At 41.2% G+C, this 22,491-nt stretch overlaps 1 protein-coding gene across 7 annotated transcripts in view; it reads left to right on the forward strand.

Moving 5' to 3' along the window:
• LOC140740200 (GEM-interacting protein-like) overlaps positions 1-22,491 on the forward strand; it is a 117,778-nt gene that overhangs the window by 75,141 nt on the left and 20,146 nt on the right. For all 7 annotated transcript variants that reach the window (XM_073069238.1, XM_073069233.1, XM_073069236.1 and 4 more), the window contains 8 exons: positions 9,993-10,057; positions 11,924-12,034; positions 12,714-12,794; positions 15,729-15,923; positions 17,193-17,330; positions 18,895-19,085; positions 19,315-19,421; positions 21,235-21,336. In XM_073069238.1, the coding sequence (XP_072925339.1) occupies positions 9,993-10,057; positions 11,924-12,034; positions 12,714-12,794; positions 15,729-15,923; positions 17,193-17,330; positions 18,895-19,085; positions 19,315-19,421; positions 21,235-21,336 (990 nt within the window). The remainder of the gene's footprint in view (positions 1-9,992; positions 10,058-11,923; positions 12,035-12,713; positions 12,795-15,728; positions 15,924-17,192; positions 17,331-18,894; positions 19,086-19,314; positions 19,422-21,234; positions 21,337-22,491) is intronic.

Below are 22,491 nucleotides of genomic sequence, written 5' to 3' on the forward strand. Positions count from 1 at the left end.
CTCCGAGTCAGTTGAACCTCCGAGCCGACGACCATCCCCCCCGGCACAGTTTCTCCGAGCACCATCCTCTGCCGAGCGTATTAAGACGGCCCCACCAACAGCCATTGGCAACGCGACCCCGAGGTCTGGGGACCTGTTCTTCCCAGCAGAGTCCCGGACCTCACAGCAGCAACGAAGAAGGTCTTCCTGGAGATTTCCAGATGTTCCTCCGTGCTCCCACATCCGTTTTCAATCGATTATGATTGCGCACGGCACCCCGCTTCACAAATAACAGATAATCAGCTCCAGAGTGGCCGCTGCAAGCTGCGTCGCGCCGCCATCTTGGAAAATAGCATTTATGAGGAAGATTGAAAATCTGGCTGAATGGTGTCACAGCAACAACCTCTCACTCAATGTCTGCAAGAACAAGGAGCTGATTATTGTCCTCAGGAGGTGGAAACAGAAGTTTGTGAAGATTTGGCAAATCACCGAAAATTTTTGCAATCTTCTATTGATGTGTGGTGGAGAGTGTGATGACTGGTTGCATCATGGCTTGGTATGGAAAATCCTTCAAAATGTAGTGGATACAGCCCAGTCCATCATGGGTAAAGCCCCCTTATCATTGAACACATCTCCATGGAGTGCTATCACAAGAAAGCAGCATCTATCATCATGGACTCCCATCATCCAGGATATGCTCTCTTCTTGCTACTGCCATCAGGAAGAAGGTACAGGACCCTTAGGACTAGGTTCAGGAATATTTATCACCCCTCATCCATCAGACACTTGAACGAAAGGGGATAATTTCACTCGACTTCACTTGTCCTGTCATTAAAAGGTTCCCACAACCTATGGACTCACTTTCAGGGACTCTTTATCTCTTGTCTGGTAATTATTTCTTATTTATTATTACTACTTCTTTTTGTATTTTGTATTTGCAGAATTTGTTGTCTTTTGCACACCCAAGTCGGAGTCTTTCAGTGATTCTATTATGTTTATTATTCTATACTGGATTTATTGAGTATGTCCTCAAGAAAATTAATTTCAGGGTTGTATGTGGTGGCATACAAATACTTTGATAATAAATTTACTTTGAACAACATTCTTTTCTTGTATAAGTAGCCTGACTCCAGAAGCAAGGCTGTACCAGTGTCTCAAAGTGAGCGATCTTGATGCCTCAATTGCACCTGTGCTTATGGTGATCCCCTTAGTAATGATGATTCAGTTGTTGGAATAATGTGAATTGATACAGATCCTTACAGATATCATTCTTGGATTCACTGATTTGGACTGATGGAGCTCTGCCCTAGAATTCGGGAAATTCGGTATCAGCAATGTAATTATTAAACACCTTCTTCATGACATTTATTTTAAAATGTCTACATAATAGCTAATTCTCAGCTGTACACGATCTAGTTACCTTTGCATTTGGAACCGGTCTGGAACAGCTGAATTTAATTCATGGACTACGAGCTGAGAACTTTGTGCCGTTCAATAATCACCAAATTTCCATGTTGATAGACCCTAATCAGAGTCTGGAACAGAACTGGTTCTGGCAATATTAGACTGCTGTAACATCAGCACTTTTAAAAATGTGAGCAACAGGCTGTTTTAGAATAGTCAACTTGGTGCTAATGACCTGACAAATGCTGATCAGACAAAATTTTGAAGCCAGTCATGGGCAAGGAGGAAATGAACTAAGAATCCCAGCACTTAACCCTGCAAGTAGCAGAAGTGTAACACCTGCCTTTTCACTGCCTCCCTCACCTTCATTCAGGGCCACAAGCAATCCTTCCAGGTGAAGCAACACTTCACCTGAACAACTGCTGGTGTCTGGTGCTCTTGATAAGTCCTCCTCTACATTGCTGAGATCCGTCGTAAATTGGGGAACTGCTCCATCCTCCCAATGCAGAACTTCCTGGTGGCCAAACATTTTAATTCCAATTCCTATTCTGGTTCTGACATGTCGGTTTATGGCTTCCTCTTGTGCCACGAGGAAGGCACCCTCAGGGTAGAGGAGCCATCTGGGTAGCCTCCAGCCCGATAGCATGAGTATTGATTTCTCCTTACAGTTTAAAAAAAAAATCCTCTCCCTCCACTCCTCTTCTATTTCCCACTCTGGTCTCTTACCTCTTCTCACCTGCCTATTATCTCCCCCTGGGTCCGCTCCTCCTACCCTTTCTCCTATGTCCACTCTCCTTTCAAATTCCTTCCTCTCCAACCTTCACCTTTCCTACCCACCTGGCTTCACCTATCACCTTCTAGCTATTCTCCTTCCTTCCCCCAAATCTTTTTATTCCATCTCCTTCCCGCTTCCTTTCCAGTCCTGAGAAAGGGTCTCAGCCTGAAACGTTGACTGCTTGTTCATTTCCATTGATGCTGCCTGACCTGCTGAGTTCTTCCAGCATTTTGTGTGCGATGCTCTGGATTTCCAGCATCTGCAGAATTTCTCATGTTTAGAAACTAAGAATAGTTCCAGTTCCACCTTCTCATGTATGATTTGAGATGACGTGCACAATTTCTGCTGATCTTAGAAATGAAGAGGCTGCAGATGAAGCTTGGATTGCCTGCAGGCAGCACTGACACTGGCTTGATGTACTGATACTACACCGTGAATAGTAGCATCCGACTTAAAATCAAATTCGCAACGGTGGGATGGGCCCATGTGAAGGCCATTCAACACAAGCTTCTTCTAAATGCTAGAAAGGAATATGGTACTAAAACTATGAAGGATAACTCCAGTTAGTTTCTTGATACTTGAATGATTCAGAAAAAAAAACAATTTAAAAGGATAAACAAATTATCAAATATGCAACTTTGCCTAAACCTTCTGTGTGTCTGCCTGCTTTGTAATACTGCCTCTATCTCTGCTACCGGTGAGGAAAGCTGCTCCCTGTCATTTGATGGGAGGATAGCTGACAACAAAATACAAGTTACTGAAGGATCTCAGTGGGTCAGGTAGCGTCGGTAAAGGAAAATGGACAATCAATATTTCAGATCAAGACCTTTCATGTAGACCAGGGTCTCCCAGCCTTTTTTATGCCACGGACCAATGCCATTAAGTAAGGGGTCCTTGAAGGCCAGGTTTGGAACCACTGATCTAGACTGAAAGGTAGAGGGGAGATGGCCAGTGCTGCCTGAGAGTAAGCTCTCGGAAAAGAAATGCTGATATCTTGAAGGACAGCAACTTCACTCTACAATGCCAATAATACTTTCCCAGGAACGACTGCAGATCTGCTAAGATATTTTGCATAAATGCCTCAAAACATACAGACCCACATCCATTGACCAAATCCTACATAGCAACAAACTGCAGAGTATTATAATGTTCTCCCCATTGTCAGGACTCGGTGGAGAACAGCAATATACTTCTGGTTGAGAGCAACCTGTTCTGTGTGACATTCTTGATCCTCATATGAAGTGGACTGCTTCCAACTAATAGTACCCTCAGAGTCTGCTGCGGCACGTGAGACTTTCGCCGTGGAAAGAGAATCCTGCTCCTTCAGCTGCTGCACCGTGAAGTGACTGTGCTGGTTGGCACAGCGTATTCTAAGTATTCTACTTTGATGTGCAAATGACGTGTAATTGGCTTCATGGGAACTACTGATAAAGTTGATTATTAATTACACAATACTCCTTGTCATCTCTTGAAGCCTGTTTATCAGGTAAGCCACAGAGTGTGCCAAACATTTGGTTATGCATCCCATCAATCTGTTTATCTACGCTTTCCTATCATCTGCCAACACCAAAATATTGTGTATCCTCAATCTAGCCTCCTCTTGAATCCAGGTGATTATTCTTCTCTAAACTAGTCTCTTTAGTCCAATGGTGTCAGTGCCTAAGCCTTCCAGTGTCCCACACAGGAATGCTGTCTATTCTTCATCCTCCTTGGCCAATGTTTGTTCAGGTGCAGTGTGACGGTCTACAGCTTTGTTCTGAGAAACTACAATGATAAAAACACTCAAAAAATAATATGATTGTTGTGAGTACTTAGGGCTCTTTGTGGCCAGTGCATACGCAGAAACATAGACAGCATATTCATTGCTTTAAGCATGGAACTGATTACGAAGGTCTAGGACAGGAGTTCCCAACCTGGGTCCACAGACCCCCTGCTTAATGGTATTGGTCCAAGATGTAAAAAAGGTTGGGAACCCCTGATCCAGAAGATGACTACCTATGTGGGAGATTGAGGAATGTTTTAATGCCACCAGTTACAAGGTCCTAAATGCACTGTATCATTTGGAGAACTATGTAGTTAAGCTTGATGCAAAGTAGCGTCCCCCTCTCTACTAGTACGTTAGCAAACTGTTGTTTTTTTATTGCTATGCATGCATTATACAAAGATGTGAGTTGGTGTGAGTTGCTCTGACACTTGAGTGTTGCATTTGTAGGCAGCAAAAATGTGCCATTCAAAGTGTTTTGTGTCTCTTCAATAACATCCTGTAGTTTTAATCTCTTGGTCAATTTTAACTGCTGTTGCTGCACTAATAATGTTCGTACCTCCAGTTGCTAAAGGTCTAAGTTTGTGACTCCACCTTTCTGTGAGATTCTCCTTAAAACCCATTTTGTTGATCAAGGTATTAATCAGCTGCTCTAATTTCTCCCTTTGTAGCTCAATGTCAAATTCAGTTTGATGAAACGGTTGAAAAATACGTCGCTTATTCTACCATATAAACGCATTGTTGTTGCATTGAAGAGCCATGAATATCATAATATTAAGGGGAAATGGTACTCGATATTTTGTCCTCTAGTTCACAAAGCCTGTTACTCCTATGAGGTCTTTCCCAATGAATTCAGCAGAGCTGTGTGGGGGAGGGGGTGGTGGTGCTGATGCTCATGTCCACGCCTAATGAGTCCTAATGACTCATGTCTAATGAACGCACAGTCCCAATCCTTTCACTGTCACTGAGGTTAGCTGATTGTAATGATGATTCAGGCGTTGACAAAGTCGCATTTGTCATCATAAGGATGAAAATCAGGAAGTGACTATGGGTTAGGGAGAATGCAGGTGTCTCTGATGTGAAATTGGGCTTATTTACCTTCGATTGGAGAATTTACAATGGAGATGACTCGAGGGTGGGGAGAGGGCCAGTGGAAGCTCCTATTAGAAATAACTGTCCATTTACCTCAAGAAATAACTGTCCATTTACCTCAGGATGACCAGATAGTGAGAGTACAAAGTAGGGATTGTAATAGTCAATTCCTTCTCTCCATAGATACAAAGTTAAAAATGCAAGAAGTAGAAAGTTGCACACGTGGAACTCCAAACTAACACTAGAAAATGTGGGAAATACCCAATGGATCAGACAGCATTAGTTGTGAGAGAAATAATCAATTTATAAATTTAATGACATTTGTCAGAACTGGAAACTAGAAAAGGGAAAACAGGAATTCCTTTAAATTGATGGTAGGGGAGCAGTTGAAATATATTAAAAAGAAATGTGCACTTAGACTTCTCACTCTAATAACATGCTGACCAAGTTCTCTGAAGTATTGGAACAGCGAGTGAAGGGGGTGTTGGTGGTTTCATGCTCATCAGAAAGAGTTCCCTTTAAGCTGAGAGACCTCAGACTTTGTTGAAGATGGTGTTCAATAAATAGCTATCTTTGTAAAGGGCAATCTAAATATAAGCAACACACACAGAATGCTGGAGGAACTCTGCAGGCCAGGCAACATCTATGGAAAAGAATAAACAGTCCACATTTCAGGCCGAGAACCCTTCTTCAGGACAACAAAGGAAGAGGTAGATGCCAGAATAAAAAGGTGGGGGTAGAGGAACAAGGATTAGCTAAAAATTGATAGATGAAGCCCAGTGGGTGGGAAAGGTAAAGGGCTGGAGAGGAGAGTGGACGATAGGAGAAAGGGATGGAGGAGGGAACCCATGCGGAGATGAGAAAAAAATAAGGGTCCAGAATAGGGAATAGGAGAGGGAAGGAGGGGGGGAGTTTTTTTACTAGATGGAGAAATCAATATTCATGCCATCAGGTTGGAGGCTACCCAGATGGTATATAAGGTGTTGCTCTTCCTCTTTGTGGCACAATATAACATGGGACCATATATTATTACTGCTAGAAAATACCTTTAATGAGATCTGTATGCATCAATGCAAAGTCCCTTGCAAAATGTTTGAAATGTTCTTTGGAATTTGGAGTTCAGGTGAACCAAACTTCTCAATCTCGTAATTATTGCCACAATGGAAACCACAAATCCAGATATGGAATGGTTTTTATTTCAGTGATGCTACCAACACCTTTCATTCAAAAAAGACCAACGTAATGTTGAGCTGCTGATTTAATTACTGGCATAAAGAGATCATTGGTCTAGAGATATGTTCCCTGCATTGAAGATCTAGGAATATATTAAAAGTAAAAAATAAATCTGGTTTAAAAAATGTAGTTTTGCGAATGTCACTTACCTGTACAGGATGGGATTTTTCCTTCCCTCCTGCTGACAGAATCAAGAATCCACCAGTGTCTCAAACCTCATATTCACCCGATTTTGTAGGAAAGCACTATTCTTGACTTCACTAGTTCTTACAAAATCCTGATTTCTCCACTGTGCTAACAGGACAGAGGAGCCTTCAGCCTATTAGAAACCACACTACAATACTGTCAAGTTGCCAAGTTTTATAAAGCCAGCAGATTATTCCCCAATACAAAGCCCAGGAACCTCCCACACTACCAATGTGTACCACATGCCACATTTACTAAAATAATGGCTGCCAGGCTAGCACAACTGATCTGTGGAACTTCTAAAGTCCTAGGAGCTCCAGAGCTGGTAATGAGGATCAGGTTGAATATGGAGAAGATTCAGCAGTATGGTGGAAAGATGAAATGAGGCTGCCATCCTTTCCTTATTTCTGCCATTGGTCGTCCCAATGGCAGACCAGCTTTTAGTATTCATCGTTACCCAGGACGGAGAGCTGTTGTTCGTAGAATAAGCTGGTCAATATTTATTATGTGGACTGGCATTGGGCCAACATAATTGCGCCTACACTTAAATAATCATTAAGTTGCTGCAAGGCAGGCTTGGCAATTTAGCAAGAGCATTTGTTCCCTGTTTCACGTGAAGTGGTTTCCTGACTACTGAGTGCATGCAGGTTCTCTAATAAAGCGTAAACTCTGGTCCCTCGGAATATTGAAATGACGGAGATGATGAGCTGGCACAAATGATGTAGTGTGGGAATTTGGGACTTAATAGCTAGACAATCCTGCTGTTACTGAGACATGTTGCCATCATTTATTTTCATTCCCCCCTCCCAACCCCCAATAAAATTTTATATTCCTTGTATTTCAGCCCAACTGTGGAAATTCCTTTAACTCCTGATTATCAATATATATGCCCACAAAGAGAAAAACTGGGCAGAATGTGACTGGAACAGATAATCATGCTAATGGTGAATAGCAGTTTATTGTCATTCAACTGTACATGTGTATACAGCTAAATAAAACAATGTTCCTCTGGGACCATAAGATATAGGAACAGAAGTAGGCCATTCGGCCCATTGAGTCTGCTCCACCATTCAATCCTGGGTTGATCCAATTCTTCCAGTCATCTCCACTCTCCTGACTTCTCCCCATATCCTTTGATGCCCTGTCTAATCAAGAACCTATCTATCTCTGCTTGAAATGCACCCTATGACTTTGTCTCAACAGCTGCTTGCAACAAATTCCACAGATTTACCACCCTCTGACTAAAGTAAGTTCTCTGCATCTCTGTTCTAAATTGACGTCCTTCAATCTTGAAGTTGAGTGCTCTTGCCCTAGACTCCCCTACCATGGGAAATAACTTTGCTACATCTAATCTGTTCAGGCCTTTTAACATTCAGAGTGTTTCTATGAGATCCCCCCTCATTCTCCTGAACTCCAGGGAATACAGCCCAAGAGCTGCCAGACATTCCTCATACGGTAACCCTTTCATTCCTGGAATCAATCTTGTGAATCTTCTCTGAACCCTCTTCAATGTCAGCATATCCTCTAAAATAAGGAGCCCAAAACTGCACACAATACTCCAAATGTGGTCTCACTAGTGTCTTATAAAGGCTCAACATCACATCCCTGTTCTTATATTCTGTACCTCTAGGAATACGTGCCAACATTGCATTCACCTTTTTCACCACCAACTTAATCTGGAGGTTAACCTTTAGGGTATCCTGTACAAGGACTCCCAAGTCCCTTTGCATCTCTGCATTTTGAATTCTCTCCCTATCTAAATAATAGTCTGCCCATTTATTTCTTCCACCAAAGTGCATGACCATATACTTTCCAATATTGTATTTCATTTTCCACATCTTTGCCCAGTCCCCTAAACTATCCAAGTCTCTCTGCAGGCTCTCTGTTTCCTCAACACTACCTGCTCCTCCACCCATCTTTGTATCACTACCAAGGTGCAAAATACAGTACATATATCACATGCAGCACATAATGTAATGTCAAACCAATATTTACAGATAATTAAATATACTCTGTAGATGTACAAGACTCTCTGTATACCAACTCATCGTTGTTACTCAGTATTGTCCTCATTGGTAAAATACTGAAATACTCAGCAGGTCAGTCCACACCTGGGGAAAGAGAAGGAGAGTTAATGTTTCAGTTGAAGATCCTTCATCAGATCCTGCACTTCTTGATGAACGGTCTTCAACCAGAAACATTAACTCTGTTTCTCTTCCCACAGAAAAGGCTTTACCAGCTGAGTATTTCAGCATTTTCTACTTAGATTTGCAGCTTCTGCAATTTTTTTAAAATTTATTTCAAATTTCAAAGTAAAGTTTATTATCAGAAAATGTATGTCACCATATACAACCCTAAGATTCTTCTTCCTGCAGACATACTCAGCAAATATATAAAATAGAACCATAAACAGAATCAGTGAAAGAACAAGTAGAGTGTAGCAGACAACAAACTGTGCAAATGCAAGTACAAAAAATAGCAATAAGTAACGAAAGCATGAAATAACAGGATAAAGAGTCCTTAAAGTGAGAACATCTCAATAGATGTGTGAGTTATTCTCGTTTGTTCAAAAGCCTGATGGTTGAGGGGTGGTAACTGTTGTTTAACCTAGTGGTATGAGTCCTGAGGCCCTTGTACCTTCTACCTGACGTCAGCAGTGAGAAAAGTGCATGGTCTGGGTGGTGAGGATCTTTGATGATGGATGCACCTTTCCTACGACAGCATTTCATGTAGATGTGCTCAGTGGGTGGGAGAGCTTTACCCATGATGTACTGGGCAGATTCATTACCTTTTGTAGGATTCATTTTCCTGTTAAGGGTGATTCTATCCACTTCCTGCCTACAGGGAAGTGGACTGAACAGGCAGTCTGATGTTGACGAGTAGTAGTGTGTATTTAATAATTCAATAATATTTGAGGAATCATATATATTGTTTGATTAGGCATTCTTTATTTAAATAATTAATTACAGGTTATATGTTAATAACATACGTCATCACGTTACCACATGATACCTCTGCATGCCTCGCTTAAAGTAAAGATGAAGTTACACATGCATTTTGGGCTCCAGCACATCCTTTGAATTAATTTAATGTTTTGAAGTTACAGAACATAGCAATTAAGTTTTTCTCCTTTCCTCAATTATGAACAGTTTCATACCCCGCTATTGTAAAAAAATGAGATCAGTAATTCTACACAGGAACAACATGTGTTGTCTTCTGCCCAAGATAATTCTTATATTTCGTGAAAAAACTCAAAATAGTCGTCATGTAGATTATTACATCATCAGACAAGAAACAAAACAGTGATATGGACCAGTCAGTAAATTTGCATTCTGCCATAAAGTCTGCAGTATAATGGGTCTAACCACTGCATATTTTAAAAGGGCATTCTACCTTGGTTCTTTAAATGGTAATGGCTCAGTCACAAAAATACCTATACTTTTGTAGATTTATGACCTGGCTGCACACCCATTTACTCCAAGTCACAGTAGAACAGAAATAAGCAGAATTTTTTTTCCTAGAGAAATGTTGCATTCCCTTGATAATATCCTTGTTTTACAGAGATTGAATTCTCAAAGAACATAATTAAAATGGCAGACACAAGCAAGAGCTTGATCAACCAAGAGGTAAAGTGTTCCGTGCACCAATGTACAATGAATATGTTCAATAGGTTGTTTATTTCTCTTTTGTGGTTCAAATTCACCGTACCTTAACTGGTTCACTCAAGTCTTTGAACATGATGGTTACAATGAACCCCTCACAAACAGGTGACTCCAAAAAAAAAACCGTCCCATGGTGAAATTGGAAAGGGAAGAGAGTTTCTGGCAGCAGTGCTTTATTGGCAACTACAAAAATAAATAAATTTTCAATATTATCGCAATGCTCTTTGCAGAATTTTATTATGTAGGTATAAACTGCAAGAAATTAAAAATGCAAGATGTAGAACTACTCAGCTGTTTGGACAGCATCAATGGGGAAAGAAACAGAGTTAATGGGATATCTTCTACTGGCGTGAAATCACAGTTCATCTGATTTAGCTCAGCATGGTCCAAAATCCAGTCTTCTGCTGGGACGCTGATTTCTCACTCATTGGCATGGCCCAGAATAGTTCAAGGCTTCTTCCAGCACATGGACATTTGAGAATCAAAGGCATTCAAAATAACTTAATAGAAATTAAATTATGTTCAAGTATGCTTGCAAGCATCCCACTACTGGTGCCCTATTAAATATCCCAGTTCGGAACTTAACAGATCCATATGCATTTCAGTGAAAGATGAACCCCATAGTGTTTCAGAAATCAATACAGTGTCATGGAGCTAAAATATTTACTGTCTGGTCTCTAGTAATTTGATTATTTTGTTTTAATTTGCAATGTTTGACATGCACTGTGTTTTGATTTTGAATGTACAAGAATAGCTACTGTGGAGTTGCAGGTTGCACTTGTGTCTCCAGGTCAGAGGATCGTGGGCTGAAAAAAACAGTCTCATATTAAAAAAGATTTAATCACCAGAACTAAGATGAGATTCAGAGAGTTCATTTCTTGGCTTGGAGGTTTAAAACAAAACACTGCTTCCTCTCTCAAGAATATACAGAAGAATGCAGGGGCAGGAAATATCCAATATTTAAGAAAAGCCAGGGTGTTTTCCCAGTGTGACACACACAAAATTCTGGAGGAACTCAGCAAGCCAAGCAGCATTTATGGAAAAGTGGAAACAGTCGACATTTCAGGCCGAAACCTTTCATCAAGGCATGGATGCTTTAGATTTCCAGCATCTGCAGACTCTCTGGTATTGGTTTTCCCAGTGAAACAGTCACTTTTCACACTTCAACCAACAGTGAGGGTAGAATGGCACGCTGGCACATCTAGTACAGCCGCCGCCCATCAGTTTCAGTAATCTTGACCTTGGGCACTGTCTGTGTGGAGTTCGCATGCTCTCCCTGTGACTAGGTGAGTTTCCATTATCCACCTAAATCACAAAGGCATGTAGTTTGCTAGGTTAATTACATTGTATATTGCCTTTACTGTGTCTGTGGGTGGTAGGATCTGCAGGTGTTGACAGGAATTTGAGCAGAATAAAATAGGTACTTGGCTATCGGCATGAATTCAGTGGACAAAGGGCCAGATGACTCTATGATTATATAGTACTCGAAGAATTTTCAGGCTACCGGGACCTTCTGTATCTGTCAGTCCTGGATAGATTCCAATTCAGGTTTCAAACTGAGCAGAGTTTGACACACAGACTGGAAGGAGATAAGATGTAGAGCTTGTTGCCTAGTTACTTTGAGTCACTCAATTAAACTGTTGGCTTACAATCAGATTGTTCTGTAATTAAACCCCAAAGTTATATCCTCTATGGCGATGTCAATCTGCAAAATATGTGTCTGTGTGTTTTTTTTAATTAATATTCAAGGGTTTGTGGTGTATCAAAGATTCTGGAACTTGCAGAGAGAGATAAAATGATGTTCACAACTGATCTGTATCTTCCTAACAGAAGTTTATGCCTTTCCAATACATCTACACAATGGCCTTGCAGCATGACATCCAACAAGGAGAGAAGACAATTAAAACCATGTGTTTGCTGCAGGAGGGCAAATACATAAAGGTGAGGAATTTATTTATTTATGTTATAGATTGATCTGATAAGGAAAAGAATAAGATTGGATGATTTCGGGTGCACAGGCAGTGACAGCTCCGGAGACTGGCCATCATAGATGCGGAGGACCCCATGTTGGACATGTAGAGATAGGATTGAGACCACAAGGAATGCCTGGCTAGTATAGACCATTTTTCCTGGGTATTACCTCTTCTCTTTTTTGACTGTTTATAGAGGGTCGAAGAAACCTAGTAGCTGTGCACACAGGTGTTCAGTTATGTGAATTCACAAGCTTGTGAACTGAGCCAACAAAGGTATTTGTCAACACAAAGTGCACTGCAGATGCTGTGGTCAAATCAAGGCGTACAAAAAGGCTGGATGAACTCAGCAGGTCGGGCAGCATCCATTGAAAGAAGCAGTCAACATTTTGGGTCGAAGATCTATTAGGATTGAAGGGTAATCCTTGTAACAAGGTTGAGATCCTCCAAAGGACTGAGAAGGAAAAGGAAAGATGGGCAATATCACAGAGGCACGAGGAGGAGTGAGACACTGGCTGACGGGTGATAGGTGAGGGCAGATGGAGCCAGAGGGGAAAAGGGTTTGTAAAGGACACACTGATTTGTCCACTGATCTCTTGAGAAGCTGTTTCCTTTTAAATTGGTTCTTCTTTTTACTTTTGGATAAACAGCCGCTCATGTTGAAAAAGAACGAGGTGGAGAAGCAGCGGCGAGAGTTCAAGGAGCAATGGCAAAGGGAGCAGCGCAGAATGGTGAGTGAAGCTCCATCGCCAGGGTGGGGCTGAGGAGTGCACCCATATGCTTTCAGCCGGACAAGGGCCAGTGACCTTGTTCAATATCTACAAGTGCTCATACTTCAGAATTATTATTACCAAACGGAGTGCTAACTCTGATTTTACCCTCTCTGCCCCTCCCCCACTAGTGAAATGAGCAGAGGCTCACTAGTTATAACTTATTCAGAGATACAGGCCCTTCCGGCCCAGCAAGCCTATTGACACCCAGGTGACCAATTAGTCTACTAACCCGTACATCTGTGGACTGTGGGAGGAAACGTGCACCCACAGGAAATCCATGGGGTCCCGGTGAGAAAATGAGTATAATATTACCTAAAACTCTCTATTTTTTCCAAAACAAAACCAACTCCTTCAAGGGGTGAATAACTGGGTGTTGCTATTTTTGCCATTTTTAATTTATATTTCAAAATAAACTTTATTTATAATAAAAAAAACAAAGGATGAAAGTGCAAAAAATACTTTGCATTCATGGTTGTTGTATTCAGTATTATATCGAATTGCATGGTTTATTCTTGTAAATAACTTTGTTATTAATAAATTTTCTTTTGATATAAAACTGACTGCAAGACGACAGGCTGCACAGTCTCCTAGAACTTGTCCTCTGTCACAGAGGAACTAGACAACAGTAAACAAATGATCCTGGATTAGCCACTATCCCTGGAGGAGCTGACTGGCTCTATCCATTCCTTTGGCAGAATAGAACTTCTGGAAGTGGTGGTTTAATAGCAAAGTTGTACTCAATCTGACACTTCCATTATATGACTACTACTACTACTACTAATCCCACTACTACTTACTGCCCGTCCTGGCACCAGCATTTAGGCCAGCAATGAAGGTCCTCCATCTCTGGTAGTGTTCAAGACTTGCTTCATCATGTCAGGAGCTTCTTGGTTTTCACTGCTGTTGGTCACGCAAATCGTGGGTGGAGACTCAGGAATACCGTCGCACTCAGATTAGAAGGATAAATCATTGCTGTTTCGGTAACAAATTTTGATTTTCCAGTCAGGGTTGTTGGCCCTGAGCTGAACCTCTGAACCTGGAGGACTGGTGGACCACTCTTAGTCAGACCTCTGCCCTTTGACCTGTTTGGCACGGGTGACGCAACCAAGAGCCAAAGCATAGAGCCCTGACTCCTGTCAGCATAGCCCTCTGGGTCATTGATGCACACAAGCCTCCAAACCCTACAACAAGGGTGTGGTCCTCTTGGGAGAATTGTATGACTGTTACTTATCATCTGTCAGCTTTGTCAAGGTCTTGCTACATGCAGGCATATTCTGCCTCGTTTACTGGGGAGTTATGAATGGAACTGAGCATTGCACAATCAGTAAAACTCTTCACTTCCTATTTGTGCAGTTTCCTTATTCTTCTCAAGTTTTACCATGTCACACATTTAAACATTTACCTCTGTGTTAACCCCTTGATTCCCAAGACCAATTTATGTAAATATTAGTTAAATAATGATTAACAACAAGAGGAAATCTGCAGATGCTGGAAATTCAAGCAACACACACAAAATGCTGGTGGAACACAGCAGGCCAGGCAGCATCTATAGGGAGAAGCACCGTCGACGTTTCGGAACATCGACAGTGTTTCTCCCTATAAATGATTAACAACAATCTTTTTGTCATCGTTCCTTTTCTACTTCCCACCTTTTGCAAGCCTAATATGAAAATCCAGCCTCACAGCTATCCATGATAATAAACCTATTTTCAACAGTTCCATTTAATATCAGAGAACTATATACAACCCAAAATTCTTGTTCTTCACAGACATCCATGAAAACAGAAGACTGCCCCAAAGAATGAGTGACAATAAAAACGTTAGAACCCCAAAGCCCCCCTACTCCCCCTCCCATGCACAAGCAGTAACGGAGCAATGACTCTCCACCCCCCACTCAACCGCCACTTATTTCAGCAAAAGAAAATCCGCACACTCTGGGATCAAGTCTGTGGTGTGGAAGTTGATATCAATAACATTCTGACTTGAAAGTGAGAGTATTCTCCCGTGAGTCAAGGAATTCTGCAGATCCAAAGCAACACTTAGTCAAAGTCTGTTGGGTTAGTTGATGGACCAGTTGAGACCATACCAGCACAATGCAAGAGTAATCTAATTGGTCCCACTCCCTGCTCCTTCCCTCATACAGTTCTCCCTACCTCCTTCCCCCCCAGATACTTATCCAGCCATCTGAATGCTCCAACTGAATCTACCACTTCCCTTAAAGTATATTCCAAACCCTAACCACTTGCTAAGTAAATAAAAAGTCACTTTTGGTTATTTACCAAAACACACAAAATGTTGGAGGAACACAGCAGGCCAGGCAGCATCTTTGGAAAACAGTACATTTCAGACAGAGACCCTTCATCAGGACTGGAAAAAAGGTGAGAAGTCAGAACAAGAAGGTGGGGGGAAGGCAGGAAGAAGTACAAGGTGGTAGGTGACAGCTGAAAGGTGGTGGGTGATAGGAAGAAGTACCAGCTTATACTTCTTCCTCCCCTCGCCAACTACCTTCTTACTGACTTCTCCTCTTTCTTTCTATTCCTGCAGAAAGGTCTCAGGCCAAAACGTTGACTGTTTACTCTTTCCGTAGATGCTGCCTGACTTGCTGAGTTTCGACAGCATTTTGTGTGTGTTGCTCTGGATTTCCAGCATCTGAAGATTTTTTTCATGTTTTTGACTCTTTTACCTTTGTGAGTAACTTGGCTCCTGAGCTTGTGACAAAACGATCAATAAATAAATGTGATTGTTTACCTTATCTACTGAAAAGTACAGGAATGATCAGAATAAATATTTATAATAAAATGTTTATGTGCTGCAAAAGTATGAAGCTGAATGAATAAAATATCTCTAATGAGGCAGCCTGTGATGAGATAATAAACTTCTTCACATCTGCAGAATGACGCCTTAACAGCACTGCGGAAATCTAAACACATGTACTTCCAGCGCTGTGAGGAATTCGAAAAAGCAAAACTGCAAAGCGCCAAGGCTGAGGAAGAACAGATTTTGCTGAGTATGAGCGGCACTTACCCAGGTAGTGCCAGCAAGCAACTTGAGAAACGCAGACGGTCAAAGGACGAAGCACATTATAAGGTGAGCAAATGGAGCTGGTCTGAGCAGGAGTCAACTAGGGTGGAAAATGTTTCTGGAAGCCTCAACACTCGATTATTTGCAGCTTTTTACAGGAGTCTCCTCGAACAAAATTGTTTTCAAACCACAACGGTCCAATGCCAAAATGCTTAGTCAAACAATCAACATTTAAAAGCAGAGAATTTAGTCAGTTGTACAGCAAGGAAACAGACTCTATAGCCCAACATATCACCTGGACCGTTTAATACCAACCCTGCACTAATGCTGTTTATCCATTTGCATTCCCATCATCTGATGAACTAGGGGCGCGAGGGTGCTTTGAATGTAGTGACACAGGTAGACAAGGTGGTGGAGGAGGCTTGCCGAGACGCTCAGTACGGAAGACAACATGTTATATTCGTGAGACCACACGTGGCGTATTGGGTGAAGTTCTCGTCACTCAGCTTCAGGAGGGATGCCATTGAGCTGCAAGTGGTGTAGAATAGATTTGCAAGAATCTTACCAGTGCTGGAAGGCTTGAATTATAAGGGGAGGCTCAATGTGTTGGGGTTTTTTTTCTCCGGTGTGTAGGAGGTTGATGGGTGAAAAATCGTGAGGGCAGTAGGTAAGGTGGATTGTTCCTGTCTTTCTCCCAGGGTTAGGAAGTCTATTCTCTTCAGTATCAGTACCACAATATTTCTGTGTCATATGCAGACTATGAATCCTATTGTCTGCATTCATATCCAAGTCAATGGTGTACAGGAGACTCCTGGTACCAATCCTTATGGTATACCACTGGTCAGAATTCCAATCACAAAAATGATCCTCCACCTCCACTTCTACCTCCTATGCCTCCTATTGCCAAATCCATTTTGGATCCAGCTTGTACTAGATCCCATGGACATTTGAACTGAAACAGGCATTTTGACCTTTTTCGGACATCACAACTGAACATCCATTCTGCCAGAGTTTTTAAATATCTCATTATTTTCTGTAAAGACGCAAATTCCAATTTGGATGTCAAATAGCTGGCCTTATAGTAATTTTCATCTTTTATTATCTGATTAGGATTGAGACACCTTTAAGATGTTGGTGAGATTCTCTAGCCAGACTGTTCTATATGCGTTTCCCTTGTCAGAGAAATGATATGCATTGGATCTGGCTAAGCTCAAATTAAATTAGTCTCATGGAGAAAATCCAATGCTTTAATCAGTTATGCTTTTACAGTCCGTGAGGCCTATTCACCTGAGCAATCTTCACTCTGATGGGCATAAACTGCATCTTCCCTAACAGGTTCAGGAGGCCGAAATACATTACAAGAACTGTGTTCGTGAGGCCGACCTCAGACATAAAGAAATGGAGAAAATGAAAGTCGATATCATAACACAGCTTCGCAAACTCATCTGCCATGGTGACCACATACTAAAATTGGTGAGCTCATCAGCTAATTCTTTTTTTTTAATTGCGTTTCGTCTCATGTAAGATTCCTCTTCAGTTCATTCAGTCCTTGTTCTCACATTTAGAATTCAGACAGCCTTGGCATGTCATCTACTTTTTCATGTTTGCTTGCCGTTCTAATCTTTTTATTTTCTAGATCACTTTCATTCTGTCTTCTTCCTGGGAAAGATATACCTGTAACAGGGGGTTTCTTATTACCTCCAATGATGATGGGCTTGTTGCATGAAGCGAGATTAGGCAAATTTAGCATTAATATATTCAATTTAAAAGAGTCAGAAAAAAATCTTACGGAAATGCTTAAAATTCTTGGAGTGGCAGGGTCGATGTTATCCCCAGCTGGTATGTCTGGAACATAATGTCAAATCTCAAATAACAGCTCAGAGATGCTTCGCACAGAAGTGAAGAGATTTTTTTTTCTCTCCCTGAGTGTGGTGAGTCTTTGGAATTCTTCACCCAAGTGAGTTTTTGAGGCTCCGTCACCAGTAAAATCAAGGCAGGGGTTTTAAGAGAAGTGAACATTTATGGGTTTTCTGGCATGGAACTTAAAGGTCTGCTATCATATAAAGAAACAGTGGAGCAATGAGAGGGGCCAAATGGCCTATTCGGTATTTATTATACCTTATACTTCACTCTTTGCCTTTTGACTTTTATCTATTCTCTCACCGCTGAATGGTGTCCTGGCCCACCTGTGAAGGCTTAGACTGTCTTATGGTACATACTATGCCATCTCCCCTCTCCCCACCCACCCCCCGCCCACCACACCATACAAGCAATAATGTTCCCTAGGAGACATAAAGGATACCACATACATAAAAGGGCTCAGCAACAGAATTAGTCTACTGGTTGTAATACTGTGCTACTTGTGGCTACTTGATGCTAAATGCAAAACAAGCAGTGAGTTTAGATCTGAGCCCATCCAAGTATGTAAATCACTTTTAATACTAACCCACCTCCTAATAACATAGCATTATCAGGCAATTCTAAGGTTTGAAGTAATCCATGTAGACGTGGTAGTATTTAGGAGACATCTTGAACCAGAGGGGATAACTTCACTCAACTTTACTCACCCCATCATTGAAAACATTTTCCCACAGCCTACGGACTCACTTTGAAGGACTCCTCATCTCCTGTCGTCGATTCCTTTTGCTTGCTTGCTTGTTTGTTTGTTTATTCATTCATTCATTTGTTATTTTTTTTCTGCTTGCACAGCTAGTTGTCTTTTGCACATTATTTAGGGGCGTCTTTCATTGATACCATTATGTTTCTTGTGTTTACTGTGAATGCCCACAAAAAACAAGGGTTGTATATGGTGACATGTATGTACTTTGATAATAAATTTACTTTGAACATTGTAGCAGGAGCCCTTCTTTGTATCTGATACTTGTACCTGTGCTAGGAGTATTTGACAGGAAAATGTAGAACTATCTTTCCTCAGACTTAAATCCCTGTTAAATCTGACTTGGGAACGAGGAACTTGAGTTTGAATGGCTACAGTTAAATTAGTAGAATCTAACCTTCCCTATGTTTGCACCAATAGGTCTCTATGAACATGTTCCAGATGAAACAGGAGCAGATCCAGCAGGTGCCATTCTCCTTACAGCAACTGAATGAGAACATCAGAATACATGAACCTGCCGAGAAATATGTTGAATTTGTTCAAAACTTGGACAAGAAGACGCTGTCCGCAGAGAGCTATGAATTTGAGGAATTTTCTACTCCCAGTAGAAGGTCAGTGATCCACAGTTTGGTGTTATGAACAATGACACAAAATTGAATGATTCGGTCTGTTTGATAATCTATACAGTGAGATTGATTGGGAAGCTTTGGCCTATTGGAGTTCTTTGCAAAGAACTCTGGATCCATAGAGTTTTATACAGTGTGAATGAATTTATTCTATTGGGATTCTATGATGGTTATAAATAGTTTTTGATAAATTGTATGTTTAAAATTTTTTCAGGTCCTCCCCCACTGGAAGGAGAAAAAGTGCTGCCCCATTGGTCCATCGAACATCAGCATCATCTGGTGACTTCCCAAATTTGCCAGAGGAGTTTGAAAGCAAACTCAGTAAGTTAATGGTTTTCAAACCTGCCCCCCCCCCTCAAAAAAAAAATCCTTGACTATGTATTATGGGAGAACAAAGAAATCTCATGGCTCAGTAAAAGCAACAATCAGGAAAAAAGGAGTGCCTCTGAAAATAAGAGGTTGTTTTGCAAATTTACAATTTAATACCTAAATGTACAGTTTGTCATGACAGAGACAGGGTGCAGTAGATTATATTCTCCAGAATCGACTTCCAATTCATCACACCTGTCTAATTTGTGGGTAGACAAAATTGGCTCAGTAGCCAAGGCAAACTTCAAAGATTTTCAAAGTTCAAAGTACATTTATTATCAAAATATGTACACATTGTACAACCTTGAGATTGATCTCCTTACAGGCAACCACAAAAGAAGAAATCCAAAATAACCCATTAAAAAAGACGAACAACCACCCAACGAACAGAGAGGGAAAAAAAACATAAAAACAGAAACTTGATGATGGTGTTGATTTTATTCCATCACTATTTTCCTGAGAATACTGGCTTCTCCCTTCATAGATTCCACAAAGAGCAAAGTGGCAATAATCAACTGACCTGATTATGGATGGTTCCTTTCCGAAAGCAAACAGGGCCTCAGTTTATTGCTTTTCTCTGTTCCCCCTATCTGAACTGAATATTTGACCTGGATTATATTTGAATCATCTGACTAAAAAGTGAGAGTGCGACCTACCAAGCCAAGTTTGGTGCAGGGTGCTGCTGTCGTCTCAGAGCCATCGAATATCAAAGCAAATGAGAAGGTTTATCAGCTTGCTGAAGGAAAAGCAGCATGATTCAGATCCAGGTTCCATTTATTGTCATTTAGAAACCACAAATGCAATGCAGTTAAAAAATGAGACAACGTTCCCCCAGAATGATATCACAAAAGCATATGACAAAACAGACTACACCAGAAAATCCACATAACGTTTGGCAATCCCCAATCCAGAGTCCGGAGAGGCTGCTGTGTATTAATATCGCGCTAGCGCGTTCCCCGGAAAAGAGCTTCAAAAGCCACCAGACAGAAACAAGACCAAAAACTAAAGCTACAAGACCTGCACAAAACAACATAATTACAACATATAGTTACAACAGTGCAAACAATAGCATATTGATAAAAAAAAAAACAGACTATGGGCACAGTAAAAATAGTCCAAAATGTTAAAGGACTGTAGGTTCAAATGTTAAAGGACTGTCTCAGACACAGGAGTCTGTGGATTCGGGAACAACACACACAAAACACTGGAGGTACTCAGCAGGTCAGACAGCATCTATGGAGGGGAATGAATATTCCACTCCTGAAGAAAGTTTAAGCCTGAAACCTAGACTGTTCATTTCTCTCTGTGGGTGCTGCTGAGCTACTGAGGATGCTTTGGTTCACGTTCAGTTGTCATTCAACCATACACATGAATAGAGTTAAAGGAAATAATCGTTCCTCTGGGACCAAAGTGCAAAACTCAGTACTTACCATCACCCACAGAGCACTTAGTCACAAAGATAATATTAGCTCAAGTCCCTGAGAGGCATGACCTAAAGATTGATAGTGCCTGAAGCCATAATCCAAAAATGGCAAGCCTGCAGCAGCATCTTATCTCATGCAAGGTCAGCCACAGATGAAGGCAATCCAGTTTGTCTTCTGGGGAGCCAACACTGGAGAGCAGCACTGTAGGGGCCAGCCCCCAACCCAGCAATTTTGTCCTACTTTATAATTCTTTGAGATGCCCCTCAGCATTTTACATCCATGTTGGGAAATGTCAAGAGCTCAGGAACAGATTCAAGAACTTGTTTTTTTTTTTGTTGCAGCAACTCAGAATATAGCTGGAGTTAAAGCTGGTTTAAGTGATTCAGAAAGCACCGGCATCAGCAGCGAGTCTCGTTCCCTTGATTCACCGATGTCCAGTCCAGGTAAATGCCAAAAGAAAGCATTGTTACAAGATGACATTAAAAGATTGGGCAGCTAGCACAGATTAATGGAAGGGTACTCATGTTTGGCACACTTGTTTTGAGAGTTTGGGAATAGGTAAAGAGAAACCAGTGATTTGACGTAGTTGGTGTAACCAAAGAAGAGATTATTGAATGACATTGGAGCATGAGATTGAAGGTGAGGAGTGGTTAATGGACACAACAGCAGCAGTATTGATCGTTTTCATTTTAAGAAGTTGTGATTAGTGGACGCTGCAAGAATCCGTGCTGAGCCCTAGTCTCTCAGAGTCTTTATCAATGCTTTGGATGAGGTGGCAGTGATATGGACAGATCAAGTGAATGCGTGAATGGAAATCAAGATGGAAAAACACATGAAAATGTATAAAATCAGAATATTTTATTGGTTTACTTATTGAGATACAGCACAGAATGGGCCCTTCCTGCCCTTCAAGCCACGCCACCCAGCAATCCCCCAATTTAATCCGAGCCTAATCACGGAACAGTTTACAATGACCAATTAACCGGAACATCTTTGGACTGTGGGAGGAAACTGGGGCACCCGGAGGAAACCCACACGGGTCACAGAGAGAATGTACAAAGTCATTACAAGCAGCAGTGGGAATTGAACCTGGGTCATCTATACCGTAAAGCATTGTGCTAACTACAACACTACTGAGCTGTATGGTGTATGACTGCAAACTGTGTTCAGAGGAACCATAGAGTCACCACAGATTACTGAAGTTAATATGCAACTGAAGGAAACAGGAAGACAAAAGCGTACATTAACCCTGTACAAGTTCTTCAATTTGAAAGTAAAGAACATTTCACTGCAATTGTGTAGACTAGTGAGTGACTGTAGCTGGAATATTGTACATGAATCTACTGACCACATACAAGGAAGAGGATTCAAAATTAGTTAATGTCATTTCCTGTACACAAGTCTAAAGGAGAACAAAATAGTTGTTACTTCAGATCAGGTACAGCACAAAAAATACACAAAAGATAAAGAACGCAATAATAATAATAAATGCAATGTTATAAATGCATAAGGCAGCATATATCCGTAGCAACACACACAAAATGCTGGAGGAACTCAGCAGGCCCGGCAGCATCGAGGGAAAAGAGTAAACAGTTGCC

The sequence above is a fragment of the Hemitrygon akajei genome, chromosome 16, assembly GCF_048418815.1.
Source record: "Hemitrygon akajei chromosome 16, sHemAka1.3, whole genome shotgun sequence".
In the NCBI taxonomy this organism is placed as follows: Eukaryota; Metazoa; Chordata; class Chondrichthyes; order Myliobatiformes; family Dasyatidae; genus Hemitrygon; species Hemitrygon akajei.